This window comes from Triticum aestivum, chromosome 3B (assembly GCF_018294505.1).
Source record: "Triticum aestivum cultivar Chinese Spring chromosome 3B, IWGSC CS RefSeq v2.1, whole genome shotgun sequence".
NCBI classification, from domain to species: domain Eukaryota; kingdom Viridiplantae; phylum Streptophyta; class Magnoliopsida; order Poales; family Poaceae; genus Triticum; species Triticum aestivum.
Window position 1 is genome coordinate 781982382 of NC_057801.1, and position 15834 is coordinate 781998215.

Here is a 15834-nt window from a genome sequence, read left to right on the forward strand (position 1 = left end):
CCAATACGGAGATCCAGGATGATGTAGACTACAACAGGGGCAGAGCTAAGGGGTGATTGGGGGGGAGGGGCAAACGTCTGACCCGAACCTATGTATCATAGAACTAATCGACACGGGATTTCTACGATCAAGAATATTAGCTCCGCCTCTGGACTGCAGGTCATTCTTAACAAAGGAATGGAGTTATGGGAATTTACTAGTTAAGGGAGCATCAATCCAGTTGTCATGCCATAGTTGTAGAGATTGGCCATTACCCATATTCATTGATATTTGCTTTTGAACAGGGAAATAAGCTTTTAATGGCTCCTCCACCAGTTGGATCCTTCCATCCTTTGTCCAGGCAACTGTGTGCCATCATAAGTTTCCCAAATCAGTTTGACCCAAAGGCAGATTTTCACTATTAAAGAACTTATGAAGGTTTTTCATCATGAGGGTTTTGTTGTCAAGAGAGATGTCCAAAATTCAGTAATATAAGCTTTTGTTGAACATTTTCCAGTTTCAATATCTGGAAAAATGCTCTGAAAGGGGAAGAACTTTTTTTTTTGAAATGAAAGGGGTTGCCCCCTGTCCCAACTTTTATTAAAAAGGCAAGGCAAAAAAAAAGGAAGGAAGGACTTGGTGTGCCGTGTGATCTTTAGCTAATCATTTCACACAACACCGAGGTAGATTATGACGTGGCCGGAGAGAAGTGTGCTACCGTTCTACGCAATGGGCAGATTGTGCAGATGTTCCAACAATTTGTACTAGTCTTCTAGTACCATTGTACGTTTCGGTGCATCATTATTATGTCACCGGATATATATACTTGTCGGGTTCATGCCGTGTCACGGACTCGCAGCCTCACGGGTAGCGTGTAACCACTTTGTGATTATCTTGGCATGCCCTGATCGTCTGCGATGCACACGTAGCTTTAAGATTGGCAATACTAGTTTGGTATTTTGGCAGTACATAAACTGATAAACACAGCATTGGTGGTTACAAAACAAGATGTGGCTGCATATGGTCGGCAATCTGCGTGATGCTATATATGCTTGCTCCGGGGATACGTACATGGACGAAGTACCTGTAATATACAGTAGGTTAGTATATATGTTTGATTGGTGATGGAACGGAAGATGAGTTTTAAAAGCAGAGAGAAATGCATCTCGTGAGCACGGGCAAGGGTGTAAGCAGCCGGTTGAGTGGCTCCCTCCATCCACATGTGAACCCGTAGGGCCCAAGCTAGGTTGCCAATCACGGCTCCTCGTCCGCTTCTCCACCCGTCATCTCCAATCTCCATTCCCTCCTTCCTTTTGATCCCTTAAACTGCTGGCCTATAAATTCGCATGCTCCCCAACGGCATTAACCACCAGACCACCAGAGTAGGGCCTTCGATCAGTAACCAGCGAGACCAGCAAGCAAGCGAGCCATGGCAGCGACCTCCTCCGCCTCCTACGCCGTCGCGGTCGCTCTCCTCTGCCTGCTCGCCGCCTATGGCTGCTGCGGCTGCCCTGGACCCACACCTGCCCCCGCTATCCCCAGCCCCGTCCCCGTTATGCCTCCACCTGCCCCCGTTACCCCCAGCCCCGTCCCCGTTACACCTCCACCTGCGCCCGCTACCCCCAGCCCAGGCTCCGGCTCCGGCAGCACCAACGGCTCCTCCGACGGCTGGCTGGACGCGAGGGCCACCTGGTACGGCGCCCCCGATGGCGCCGGGCCGGACGACAACGGTGGCGCGTGCGGGTTCAAGAACGTGAACCTGCCTCCGTTCAACGCCATGACGTCGTGCGGCAACGAGCCGCTCTTCAAGGACGGCAAGGGATGCGGCTCCTGCTACCAGGTCAGCTACTTTTGCCGGTATTGCAGTTGCTTGACACTGACAGTAGAGTGCTGATGGGCCTTCGATTGTCGCGTTGCATTGTGTTTGCGTGCAGATAAGGTGCGTGGCTCACGCTCATCCGGCGTGCTCCGGCGTCCCAGAGACGGTGATCATCACGGACATGAACTACTACCCGGTCGCCCGCTACCACTTCGACCTCAGCGGCACTGCGTTCGGCGCCATGGCCAAGGACGGCCGCAACGACGAGCTCCGCCACGCCGGCATCATCGACATGCAGTTCAAGAGGGTGCCATGCCAGTACCCGGGGCTGTCGGTGACGTTCCACGTGGAGAAGGGGTCGAACCCCAACTACCTGGCGATCCTGGTGGAGTACGGGAACGGCGACGGCGACGTGGCGCAGGTGGACCTCATGGACGGCGGCGAGACGACGGGGGCCTGGAGGCCGATGAGGCACTCGTGGGGCTCCATCTGGCGCCTGGACACGCGCCGCCCGCTGCGGGGGCCCTTCTCGTTGCGGGTCACCAACGGGTCCGGCAGGTCGCTCGTCGCCGACCAGGTCATCCCCGCGAGTTGGCAGGCCGACGCCGCGTACAGCTCCGACGTCCAGTTCGATGATTGATCCCGTCCGATGACCCATGGAAGGCATGCATGTCCATGCATGCATGGATTTGTTGTGCCAAGCTATATAGCCGAGACGTCGCTTGTGACGTCCGGTGCTACGTATTTATCATTTATCTTGTCCTACTATCCTTGTACATATACATACGTGACAACTTTAGTTTGTGGGATTTGGAGGAGGCTGGTATATATACGATACGACACGTATAGGCTAGCTATATTCTGCCGTAATGTTATCATGCAAAAAAAAATGTTTGTAATGTCTACTGTATTATTTACACAAGTTTACTGTATCAGTTTAGCTATATGTAAGGTACCTCAAAAATGAATTCGGGTCAGTCTATTATTCTGGCCATTGATTGTTGCTCCAAGATTTGTGCTCATTTTTTGTCTGTTTTGGTTTTGAGAAATTTTTGTGTGTTATGTGGTATGTCTTGTTTCGGGCTAGGAATTTTTGACTGACCTAAATTTGGGCTTCAGTCAACTCCTTCATGGGCTGATGCCCAGCTAGCTGTGCGACTGAGCTATATCTATTTAGCCCATCTGACAAATCAGCCATTACGTCTCTTCCTTTGTTTTTACGCTTTTTTCTATTTTTATGCATTTTTATTCTCTTTTTCCTTTTTAGTATGTTTTTCTTCTATCCTTATGGGTATTTTTGGGATGTTAAGTGACTGTAAATGTATGCATGCAAGTGCTATATAATAAGTGTGTAAATTATTTTACTCTTACTTAGAAAATATCATTATTTTTATTTATTTTGTTTGTTTTCTAAGGATAATACCAATTTCACTAATTCATTTGTTCTCATGAAACTTTTTTTGTGAAAATTCTATTATTATGTGCTTATTCTTGCTTATTATAAAGATGAAAACAATCAGCGTCAACTGGCCGAATGCCTTCTCTGTGCAAACATGTCCTTGTGGGTCCCACACACTCTCCACCTCCCTTAATTTCTGAAACAACGCCCAACGCCAACATTTTCTTCCCCACAACTCTCTCTCTCTCTCTCTCTCTCTCTCTCTCTCTCTCTAACTAGGATGAGGCGGGCACGGCTAACTCTGGGGCATTGCGTCCTCGTGCAGGAAGAGGCGGATGCGACCGTCGCCGGTGGATGGCAGGAAGAGTGTGGCACGAATGACAACGCGGGAGAGGGCGGAGTTCGGCACTGCCGGTAAAAGGCCAAGCACTTCCATGAAAATTACCTACAGCGGCGGCTCGCCGGATCTGGCCACCGCATTACACATCGGAGTCAATGTAGTTGATGCATTGGAGGGCGGTGTCGTCACCGAAGAAGATGATCTTGACGGCGGTGGATTTTCCCAATTATCCACCAATGGACTCATAGTGCTCCCCTTATAAAAAAATCGTTATTTCTATGTAAATTGTGTGCAAAGTTTTCATAATATTTTTCCTTTCCTTTTATTAAAGGTTAATTCCAATGACACTAATTCATCCTTACTTAGAAAACTTCACTATTTTGATTTAGTTTTAGTTTTATTTCATTTTATTTCTTCTTAAAGGGTAATACCATTGCCATTAATTCATTATCCTTAGAAAATTTCATGATTTTGTTTTTATTTATTCTTGTAGGTTAATACCATTGTCACGAACTCATTCTTTCATAGAAAAAGAATTATTTTGATTTTTGATTTTTTTAGTTTTTATTTTATGTTTCTTTCTTCTTTAATGGTAATACCGATGCCGCTAATTCTTTCCTTCTTAGGAATTCTTTTATGAACATTCCACTATCATATCGTTACAATTGCATATTATGAAAACTGTAACTTTTGTGTAAACTGTGTGCAAACTTTATCATTATTTGTTTTAGTTTTTATTTTAATTTCTTTCTTATTTAAGGTTAATACTAATGCCACTAATTTATTATTTCTTAAGAAATTTCTTGTTTTAAAAGTTCTGTTATTACATGCTTATACCTGCATATTAAAAAAGCACAGTTTTTTTTTGAAAATTGGTGCAATTTGTCATTATTTGTTTTTGTTTCTTCACTTTCTTTTTTCTTAAAAGGTACTACCAATGCCACTAATTCATTCTTCCTTTGGAAAAAACTTTATTTTCATTTTGTTTTAGTTTGTATTTCATTTTTTTTCTTCTCTAATGGTAATAACAATATCACTATTGTCGACTACTCCCTTCATTTATTTTTACTTTACATATAAGTTTTGTCTTAAGTCAAACTTCGTAAAGTTTGATCACATTAGAGGAAAAAATATCAATATTTATACTATCAATCAATATCATTGCATCACGGAATTAATTTTCATATTGTATATCTTTTCTATTATAGATGTTGATATATCTTTAATATAAAACTGGTCAAAATTTATTAAATTTGACTTAAAACAAATTTATATGCGGAGTAAAAGAGAAACAGGGGGAGGAAGCGGCGTTCTGTCTCCAAGGCGCATCTATTCAAAAACTTCTGAATTTTTGTGTGGTGAAAGATGCTTTGGGTCCCTGCCAAATTTATCTTGTTTGGACATTTGAGTAGCTCGCGAGAAAAAACAAACAAAATTTGGGTCTGCAAGAAAGTTTACTGTTTGCGCACTGTTCAAACCGTTTTTGTCTTTTTTTTGCCACGAGCTTCTCATATGTTCGAACACGGTGAAATTTGGCATGGATATCACACACTCAAGCATCTTTCACCCAAAAAACTCGATTTTTAGAATTTTTCACTATCTTTAATTTACTGTTCATCTAGAGTAGATGAGCCCGGACTCAGAAATTATTATTCGACGGAGGGAGCACTATATTGCTCCCTAAGTGACTACTCCCTCCGTAAAAAGAAATATAAGAACATTTACGAGGGAGTACATTGCTGAGTATACCGAATACCATTGTTTACAGGCTTTGGTAATATACTGTTCTAGATTTTTATTCGAAATATTCATAAGCTGTTCATCACCTGCCTCCTCTTGATCCTGGCCTTGAAGCCGTTCTTCATGTGGAGAATGACGGAGATCTTGGGCTCGATGACGTGCCCCGCCACGAAGTCCACCTCGAAGTTCCTCACCACGGCGGCCGCCACGGCCTTGAGCTGCACGACCGCCATGTCCTTGCCGAGGCAGGTCCGCGGCCCGGAGTTGAAGGAGATGAACTTGTACGACGGCACGTACCGCAGCTTGCCGTCCTCCCCGATCCACCGCTCCGGCCGGAACTCCCGGCAGTCCTTGCCCCACACGGCCTCCATCCTCCCCATCGCGTACAGCGACACAAGGATCTTGTCCCCTGGCCGCACCTCGTGCCCGCTCGGTAGCGCCTCGGCGGCGGCCACTCCCTTGTGCTCCATCGGCAACGGCGGGTACAGCCGGAGCGACTCGCACAGGGCGGCGTGCAGGTACACCAGCCGGCCGAGCTCGTCCGGGTCGTAGGTCACCATGCCGTCCAGGGTGGTGGTGGTGGTCTTGATGGTGTCGAGCTCTGCCAGGATCTTGGACACCACGCCCGGGTTCCTGGTGAGGAGGTAGAAGAACCAGGTCAGCGCCGACCCGGTCGTGTCCCGGCCGGCGATCACAAGGTTCAGGGTCGTGTCGCGGAGGAATACGTCGACGACCGTGCCGCTGCCGGCGTCGCCATCGTCGTCGTCGATGTAGGAGGAGAGCAGGTCCGCCGAGTCCTCGATTCCACCTGTGGCCTTCACCGCCTCCCGCCGCTTGGCGATCGTGTCGCCGATGAACCGGTCGATGTCGCGCCCCGCCACCGCCATCTTCCGCTCGTACCCGACCCCGAGCCGCCGCACCAGCTTCCACCAGGACAGCGGGAGCAGGCTGCGGACAAGGAGCACGTCCATGGCGTCATCTATGGCGCGCGCGAACGGCACCTCCGGGAAGCCGACGGCCAGGCAGCCTGGGTCGACGCCCAAGACCAGCGTGGTTGTAACGTCGAACGTGAGCCTGAGGAACACGTCCTGCAGGTCGCACTCACCGGCGCCGACGCCTGCGACGCGGGCTAGCAGCGGGAGCAGGTCGCGCTCGACCTTGCGGCGGCTGCAGCGGGACACGAAGGCTCGGAACCGAGGCCCGGACATGAGCAGCTGTGCCTTGGCACGCTGGCGGCGCCAGGAGTCGCCGTCGGCGTTGAAGATACCACCGCCCAAAATGTCCATGATCTGGGCGAACTCGGGGCCCTTGGGGTAGTTGGGGAAGTTGGAGGTGAACACGTGGCGAACGTTGGCCGGATCGGCGGTGATGAAGAGCTGCAGCCCCGAGCGCGGCGGGCCGGCGAGGCGGAAGCTGAGCGGGCTGGCAGTGAGGACGGAGGTGACCCAGTCGTGGAGGCGCGGCAGGTTGGCGAGGAGCGCCGGGAGCATGCCCACCAGCGGCCAGTCCAGCGGGAGCGCTGGGTTCTGCCGCTTGGACCTGATGTGGAAGTAGTAGAAGACCACGAAGCAGAGCAAGGCGAGCGAGAGCTCGAGGAAGGAGACGGACGCCATTGCTGCGGCGTTGCACGGTCACCTGCTCGGACAGGACCGGCTTTGTCGAGATGGAGGAGCGTGCCAGCCGCCAATGGTGGTCTAGAGTTCAAAGCCTCTGCCAAGTGCCAACATCCATTTAGGGAGCGGAACATTGTCCACGTCGCCGGAGTACCTTTTCCAATTGAAAACTGCCCACGAGGATTGTTGTTGCTGCACGTGAATGCAGAGATCACATTTTCGTTTCCACGAGGATTTTTCTCTCGTCCACATTTTTTTCACCAGGGGCATTGCGGATGGCCTAACCGACTGGAAAATACCAGAAATTTATTTTTCAGAATTGCTAAATTACATCCAGATGATTTTTAATAATGCTACATCTAAGTTTTGTCACTGTTTCTTTTTGAACATTGCAAGTGCTCATACATACGCGCATACACTCATCCCTATGAACACACACACGCATACTCTACCCCTATGAGCACCTTCGAGAGACTGAGCCGGCATATGTCATCTTGAAATTTACGAAGTCAGAAAGCACATCGCCGGAAATCCTGAAATAAATTCAGGAATAACGCGAGCACCAGGACTTGAATCCTGATGGGCTGGGAATACCACTGTCCCTCGAACCATCCAATCACAGGTTGGTTCGCAGTTTTGTCACTGTTGGACCCTTGTTTTTTCTGTAAAACTGTCGCAAAGCTTTGATTGCTGTCGAGCGCGACGCTCGTCCCGGTTAGTCGCTGGTTTGGGCCTGTATCTTGTTGCGCGGTCAGTCGATTGTTTGGGCATGTATCTCGTCGCGCGGTCAGTCTTTCTTCTTTGTTTGTTTCTAGGCCGCGTTGCCAGAAACTGTAGAGATGGTCGCTTCCCCTCTTATTTTCTGTCGCCTCCTCCCACAATAAAAACCAAAGAGCTAACATTTTAATTGTGTACTTAAAATAAATTTTATGTTTGAACTAAGTAATTTTGCAACCAACAAATATTAGTTATATGACATACCCGTGTACAACGTGCATTGATTTTTATATGAATTTGAGGGTTTGAATTTGACATGTGTGGCTGCCGGCCAAATATGAGGGGCCATTTAGTTTTGTCCGCGGACGTCTAGGGAGTCGGATTTGTCAAGTCGGGCTGTAGATGTTCTAATGGTAGCTTTTAAGGAGGACAATTCATATAAATGATATGCTGGATTATCACGGAGACAAACCCAGCGGTTCTACAAATAATCCTAGCAAAACGTAATCACTCCGTTCTAGTATTTCTAATCCACCGCGTGCATCTATGTACAAGTTTTATAAGAGCAACTCTAGCCGATCCCTGAAAAAAGAGAAGTATCTGATTGAGTATACTTTAGTAAGTTTTTCACTCCAATAACTTTTGACATGACTTAGTCTATCCCTAAGTATGACGAAGTATAATTTTGTATTTTCCAACTTATGCAATTCTAGTTTACATTGCAACTACATATTAGCACACGTATAGAAACTAAACATAAATATGAAGGTGCAAGCAAATCACAGATATAGTTTACAAACGAATCAAAGTTTACAAACCAAATTATTCAAATTCAAACGCACCGAATGGGTCAAATGTAGCAAATAACATGCTAAAAGCTCAACTATGTGTGGTATGAAGGTTCCAATGATACTCAATAAAATCTTGGAGCTGGTTATGAACTTATGGGCTCTTGATCCTACGATGCACTTCTAGGAATGCCTGGATCATATTTAGATCGTACTCTAGCTCAACAGAAGCCCTGTTGGTGATGTACCGAAAGTTTTCAGGCATATCTCTCTCAGCTTCGACGATCATGTTATGCAAAATGATGCAACAAGTTATAATTTGACATAGAACCTTGGAGCTCTAGTACCCAGTAGGGCGGCGAAGAATTGCAAAGGGTTTATGAGGCACACCGAAGGCTCTTTCCACATCTCTCTCAAACTCTTCATCTTCAATTCAAATGGCTTCGTTCAATTTGATTTTACAAAACAAAACGAAAAGAAAAAAACACCTAGGATTCCGTCGACCACTTGCAAGGCAGTGGTAGTGCACCGGCCGTATGGTGACATTTAGGCCAAATTAGCGGGCGGCAACGCGTGAGAATGACCTCCAACGATGCGTAACAACAGTCAGATGGGGTGCCCGCCACGAGGAAGAAGATTCGAGAGAGATCCATTGAATCGATTGAGGCGACGGTGGGGGCGTTTCACCTCGATTCCGGCGACGGCCGACGGTCGACGAAGGGGTCAGACTCGGGCAGAAGGGTGGCGAGGGCCAGTGGGAGTTGGTGATGTATCTGCGAGGGCGATGGACGGCCGCTGGAAGGTGCGCCGGCGAGGAAGCACTGGTGGTGGGGAGGTGCGAGAGAGGCCAGAAATTTTACTCCGATCGGGTCGCAGCCGAGCATATTGAGGCTCCCAATAGGATGCTGAGTAAATCTTTTACTCCACTATATGGTTTAAGGAATCGGCTAGCTGTCGGTTAGAGAAGAAATGAAAGTACAATGAAAACTATCACTATAGTCTTTTAGGTGATCGGCTAGAGTTGCTCTAAGTACCTAACGATTGGCAAACCAGTTTCTTTCACTTCATCACAGAAGCACAAATGCACTGGTATCTCAAGTTCTCAACACAAAACAAAAGCTTTTCAAAAAGTTTAAAACAACAATTCCCAATACCTACTAAAAATGTGCGGGGTGCTACTACGCACATAGTAATTTTTTTCTTAGGAGAAATATAAGCTTTATTGATGATAATCCACATGGAGTGGGATACAAATCGGTCGTGAGGGTTAGTGAGAGAGTAAGAGAGTGTTTAGGTAACCTATTGACTTCACCGTTGACAGCACACCCTTCAAAAATTAAATTACAATTAAAACTAGAAGCTCAAAGTTTTATGTCTGTAATCACCGACCTGTAGCGGCCCTGGTTGCTCTTGTTTATGCCGTTCACTGCTACTTCTTGAGTTTGCATTGATTTTTTCCTTGAAGAGGAAAGGGTGATGCAGCAAACTAGAGTAAGTATTTCCCTCAGTTTGAGAACCAAGGTATCAATCCATTAAGAGACAACGCACAAGTCATCGAATACCTGCACAAACAATCAACAAACTTGCACCCAACGCGGTAAAGGGGTTGTCAATCCCTTCACGGTTACTTGCAAAAGTGAGATATGATAGAGATAGATAAACGGTAAAGTAATATTTTTGATATTTTTGGTTTATAGAATGGAAAGTAAAAGATTGTAAATTAAAGGAATGGCAACAAAAGTCGGTAAGTTATCCCGCCGGTGGTGACAATTTGCTTTTTTTAATTCCTTTTATTGTTTCCTCACTTTGTGGTTTCTTCTCCGGACGGTTTTATTCGGCTTTTCTTTTTTCTTTCTTTCTCCTTTTCCTTTCTTCTTAAATGCCCAGATTACTTTCAAATTCATGAAGTTTTTTTCAAAACCAGTGAACTTTTTCTTTCCCAAATCCATGAACTTTTACTCAAATTCGTGGACATTTGTTTCCAAAATCAATGAATTTTTTTCAGATTTGTGAACTTAAAAAAAGTAGATGAACTACTTTTCAAATTCGATGGACTTTTTACAATAAATGTTTTTCAGATTGATGAACTCTTTCAAATTCAATGAACTTATTTTCAGATTTTATGAACTTTTTTCAAAATTGATGAACTATTTTCAGTTTTTTATGAACTTTCTCAACAGCGATGAACTTTTTTCAAATTTGATGTACTTCTTTCGGAATTCAATGAACCTTTTTCAAATCCGATAAACTTTTTTCAAATCCGATAAACTTTTTTCAAATCCGATGAACATTTTTTTTCAAATTCGATGAACTTTCTCCAAATTCACGAACTTTTTCTATTTTTGTAAACTTTGAAAGAAGGGTCAAATACTTTTTTTTGTGTAGTAATCAGCAAACAGGCTCTTGGTTTGGTGGTTAACTCGCATCGGCAGTTACAGTGGCGACCTTGGTTCGAGTCCTACTTCGGAAATAAAGCTGTTGTTTTTTCTTTGCGATTTGCTTTTGTCAGTAGGTTGTTGGGCCGGCCCGCTGTGCATCGCATGCGAGCGCCAGAAGCGCGAAGCGATGCTTACAGCGCTAATAGGACCTCCCGGATTCGAGCGCACATACGCTAGTCACCGGATGCATGCGGGCACAGGCTCCTGGGCCGGTAGAGTTGTGCAGTCCGGTTTTCCTTTTTTTTCCTCATTTTCCTTATGGGTTTTGGGTTTCCAAAGGGCTTTATGCTCTTTTTTATTTTATACTGATTTCTTCAGGTCATTGATTGTTTTTTATTTTCTTTTTTAATTTTATTTTCGTTTCCTTTTATTTTTTATAAATCCACCTTTTTATTCATTCAAGCATGGTGAATATTTTTAAATATCTGATAAACATTTTCTAAAATATTTTTATTATTTTTAATATATGAAGAATATTTTTAAATATCTGTGAACATTTTTAAGAAGGGGCCTTGGCGCCACGGTAAAGTTCTTGCCTTGTGACCATTAGATCACATGTTCGACTCGTGGAAACAGACTCTTGCAGAATGTAGGAAAATGCTATGTACTATAGATTCAAAGTGGTTGGACCCTTCCCTGGACCCTGCGCAAGCGGGAGCTACACGCATCGGGCTGCCCTTTTGTGAACATTTTTAAATATATATTGAAAGTTTTTAATGTATATTTTATTTTAATAGTAGGTTTTTAGATATTTCGCACCATAAAAATAATCCAAAAACCGAAGAGAAAAAACAAGACGGCATGTTTTTTTGGTGAGAAAACAAAGACAACATGTTGGTTTGGCTGCTGAGTTACACTACCAGAAGAGAGCCCTATGCCGACGGCGGCCGTCGGTATACCTAGGTTGTCAGTACATATGTGGCCTGCCGACCATAGCTCAGATGGTAGGCTCATGCCGTCAAATCTAGATACCATATATTCTCTCTCCCCGGAATTTCCACATGGCAGGCCTACGCCGATGGCTAGGAACTCCCAGCAAGCGATACGTGGCAAGCTATGCCGACGGCCTGACAATCGGCATAGTTCCCTGCCATGAGCTTCGGACGGGCGACATGTGGCTGTTTTTTGTGCTGACGGGGTTCTGTGCTGACGGTTGCGCGGATGCCGTCGGTATATGCAGATATGCCGACGGTTTGACAAGACTACGCCGTCGAGATCGATGTTGACGGGCCTATGCCGTCGGCATAGGGGTATACCGGCGGTACGGCCTTTGACTGTCGGCATAGGGGTTTATTCCGGTAGTGTTACTGTCCTCGTTGGCATGTGCAGGCCCATACTGGTAGAATGGAGCAAAATTGGCACACACAATTGAGACTAAATATGGCATGTAAAAGTGGATTCAGTCCGCTTTTCTTTTTTACTAGTTTTCTTGGAGATTTAAGAAAAACTAGAACAAAAAACAAACAAACACAGACACACACACACATGAGTGGTTGTCTAAAATGCATGCATTTCGCATCATCAGGCAGCTTATTCGAACACAAAATATCCAGCGTTTGTCGTGTACTTCAGAAACTAATGGAGTAGGCCGGCGACTTGTCCGGATTGAACAGCCCAAAGTGGTTCTCTGTCGGTTCCCCTGTCTTCAGGTTCTCGTTGAACATAGCGAACAGGTACGTCTCCAACGGCCCGGATCTCTTGGGCGTGCCATTGCCGACATGTTTGATCAATCCCTGGTTGTACGCCTGCGCGTTCTGCGCCGTCGCCCCGAACCCACTGGCCGACGGCCACCCGCTCTCGGACACGACGACCTTCATCCCCGGTTTGTCCGCGTCCTCCAGCGCGGCATAGATGGAGTCGACCATGGCGTCGAAGAGGTTCGTGTAGGTCAGGCCGTTGCCGTCGTCGTTCACGGTGGTGCCCGGCACGAAGGTGGCGTAGTTGAGCTTGATGTTCTGCGGGTCGCCTTTGTAGGCGAAGTAGGGGTACACGTTGGCCAGAAGCGGCGCGCCGGTGCTCGCCAGGGAGTCCAGGATCGGTCCCATGTAGTCAAGGTCCGCGAACACGCCGTTGGAGGGCGGGAAGGTGTTGGTGACCACGTCGAACCGCAACGACGTGGAAACCTTTATGCTGCCGAGGCCGGCAGCCGTGAGCGCCGCTTGTACGTTCTTCATGGCCGGGAGGATGGTCTTCTGCCCAGCGCTGTCCATGACCTCGTTGCCCACGGCGATGTAGCGGAAGGAGACGCCCGGGTAGGGCTGGACGTTGGCCTTGACCCAGGCGGGCGCGGCGGAGGGGTCGTTGGCGAGGCTGGTTAGCGCGCCGTTGCCGACGTCCATGAGGAGGCCGATGCCGGTGCCGCTGAGCGCCTTGAGGACGTTGCTCTCCGGCTCGTAGATCCGCATGGCGTTGATGCCCTTGGATTTGTAGAGCTTGACGACGTCGCTGGGCGCCGGCAGGTTGTTGCCGATCACGCCGTTGCAGACGCCGATAGACTGCGCTGAAAAGATTAATATGCGGCTTAATGAGTCTGATTTCTTGTGTACGTCAAAAATACAATAATGAAGCAATTAGTAATATCTGATTCCTGGCATAAATGTTTAGTTATCGCCGGATTAGCTGCCCGGTGAGCACTACACTCTTTTTATGCTCTATAAATATATTTTCATGTATGATAACAACAAAATGCATAGATGTATGGATGCATCTTAAAAAATCATGGATATAGTACCTGCTGGAAATGCTGCGAGGGCAACAAGAACAAACAGCGCCACTGCAACTGTAAGCGTGGGAGCAACACCATGCTTCGCCATCGACGCAATGCAGTGTATGTATTCTATACCAGGCACAGTCGTCCCTTTATATGCAAATTCTCAGCACTGCTATCCCGCAGATTGGCGCAAGCACACGTTCCGACGTTCGTTCCAGGTCGGCCGAGTCCACCTCGAGAGTTTCTTTATTTCTTATCCGTTTCCATTTTCCACCACTAGTATAGCACCTACTGTACGTGCTAAGTGCCAAGTGCAGGCGCAACTTGTTCGTTGGCCTGTGGAAACCGGTTGAACGGGTGTCACCATCCTGTCCGGCCATATATCGATCGTTGTGGTGATTAATTGACTCAATCAGGTCGTCGACGTGCCCGTGCCGGTCGCTCGCAGAGCTCGGCAATATGTATACAGAGAGAGCCGCGCCATGGCTAGCTTGTCTGGCTCGTGGAATTTCCTCGGCGCGCTGACCGCTAACCTGGGCCGTCTCGGGGACTGATGGTGACCTCGACAGTGCGTGCTTTGTTGCTTCCGCAGGCAAGTGTTGTCAACAAGGACAGAGAGTACGTTGCTTCCTCGAAGTAAGCTGCTTGTCTGTGTGTACGTTGTGGCACGGGTGCTATCAACAAGGTCTAAGGGTGGTGGTGGTTTCACACCCGACTGTAATAGTCCGCGATATATTTGTAAGAGCAACATTACTAGAGTCGTCATTATATTGATTGACATCCATCATATGTTCATATGGATCGCGCTTCACAATAATATGAAGGTTGCCGAGGCGACGCACAGGCTCAAAATCGTTATAGACGTAGCCTCCAAAAAAAAGTCGCATGTGGGACCCGTTTTTCATTGGCTACAAGACCACTTCCTTCCCGCCTCAACAATGAATGTTTTTTCGTACTAGAATTGAACATGGATTACTACTACGATTTGAGCAACCATTTAAACTACCCTTTAAACTATGATTCTTTCTCGATTTGAGAAGATCTCAATGTTTTATTTGGATGATTTAATCTATCCTGAGAACCAACTCGTGGACATTAATCCTCTCACGAACCTCACTGAGATCACGCAGCACACCGCACGCGCGCGTACAACCATTTCGACTTAGATTTGTTGCTTTTCCTCTATGTGTATCTGCCCGAACTTGTGAATGACCACCTTGTGAATGTAGGCCAACATTTTGGAGAATCGCCAGAAATGAGCAGGTCGAGGCAGAGGAGCTATATTCATGCATATTGGTTATGTTCAATGTTGCGACATGGGTGATATATGGTATCCCGGTGCACGCTAACAAGACAAACATACCGGTCGTGGCCACGAACATAATCAAAGTGGGGTTCAAGCTATTGCGTGTGGACCTCTTCATCATTGACGCCACCAGCCGCCGTCTGAGATATTGGTGCTGCTCGGATTGCTACTTGGTATGGCTTCTTGAAACGCACATTGTCATGCACATTCATGGGATAGATCATGTTGATTTCTGGTGTTGTCATGTATCTGATGTTGATCTTCAAGATGATAACGCCATCATACCCCGCAAGGTGTTGCTGATTGATTCAATTTGCAGCTAGTAATATATTTGCCTGACTTTGCAGTATGCTGCATGAAGAAATCCCAATCTGGGCAGGTTGCCACTTTCTCCGGTCCATGCCATCTTCCGTGCAATGTTACCTCCTCCGTTGAGATACCTTCACCATAGACAAATATTAAAATCAAGGAAAACACTTAGACCACACTCCAATGTTCATCGGTGGTTCCCATCACCTCCTGATGCCAAGTGGCCACTAGAGACGATGGGAACCAGCGGAAACACAGACTAGAAAGTTGAGCTTTTGTGAATCTAGCACCTAGGCGCCTAGATGAAGTTGGGGCAACATGGACAATGCATCACAAGGTCCTTAATGGAAATGTTAAAAGGGTGATCACATATGAGCCATTAGGCTGGTTGTAATGGGAGTATCATAGCTAGTATCATGCATGCCAACTAGGCAACTTTGATGAGGTGGCATGGAATTAAATGAAGTAAGAGAGGGTTGAGTATCATATCATAATACCGTATCATAATAAATGCTACACTAGTATGTGTCATGCATGGCAATAAGTAAAGTCATCTATGATACTAATATATGATACTATGCATTAGGGAGGTAGTATTATACACTAGTATCATATGCATGATACTAACTTGTGATACTACCCATTACAACCAGCCTTATGCCTCTAGTTTTTTTTA

General features: G+C 46.5%; 3 protein-coding genes across 3 annotated transcripts; 1 reads left to right on the plus strand and 2 right to left on the minus strand.

The window, feature by feature from the left end:
- The first annotated feature begins 1145 nt into the window (after positions 1-1145).
- LOC123066553 (expansin-B7) lies at positions 1146-2808 on the plus strand. The gene is made up of 2 exons (XM_044489606.1): positions 1146-1819; positions 1914-2808. The coding sequence occupies exons 1-2, from the start codon at positions 1409-1411 to the stop codon at positions 2436-2438; spliced, it is 936 nt and encodes a 311-aa protein (XP_044345541.1). The 5' UTR covers positions 1146-1408; the 3' UTR covers positions 2439-2808.
- Positions 2809-5222: 2414 nt separating this feature from the next.
- On the minus strand, positions 5223-7001 carry LOC123066554 (alkane hydroxylase MAH1). Its single transcript, XM_044489607.1, has one exon. It carries the CDS (start codon positions 6888-6890, stop codon positions 5346-5348), a length of 1545 nt encoding a protein of 514 aa, XP_044345542.1. The 5' UTR covers positions 6891-7001; the 3' UTR covers positions 5223-5345.
- A 5322-nt stretch (positions 7002-12323) lies between these two features.
- Positions 12324-13798, minus strand: LOC123072392 (glucan endo-1,3-beta-glucosidase GIII). The gene is made up of 2 exons (XM_044495947.1): positions 13565-13798; positions 12324-13333 (listed from the first exon to the last, which is right to left on the minus strand). The coding sequence occupies exons 1-2, from the start codon at positions 13644-13646 to the stop codon at positions 12402-12404; spliced, it is 1014 nt and encodes a 337-aa protein (XP_044351882.1). The 5' UTR covers positions 13647-13798; the 3' UTR covers positions 12324-12401.
- Positions 13799-15834: the final 2036 nt, after the last annotated feature.

Coding starts and splice junctions, on each gene's coding strand:
- LOC123066554 (XM_044489607.1), bottom strand. CDS start 6,890: ATGGCGTCCGTCTCCTTCCTCGAGCTCTCGCTCGCCTTGCTCTGCTTC.
- LOC123072392 (XM_044495947.1), bottom strand. CDS start 13,646: ATGGCGAAGCATGGTGTTGCTCCCACGCTTACAGTTGCAGTGGCGCTG. Junction 13,334..13,564: donor CCTCGCAGCATTTCCAGCAG/GTACTATATCCA, acceptor TAATCTTTTCAG/CGCAGTCTATCGGCGTCTGC.
- LOC123066553 (XM_044489606.1), top strand. CDS start 1,409: ATGGCAGCGACCTCCTCCGCCTCCTACGCCGTCGCGGTCGCTCTCCTC. Junction 1,820..1,913: donor GATGCGGCTCCTGCTACCAG/GTCAGCTACTTT, acceptor GTTTGCGTGCAG/ATAAGGTGCGTGGCTCACGC.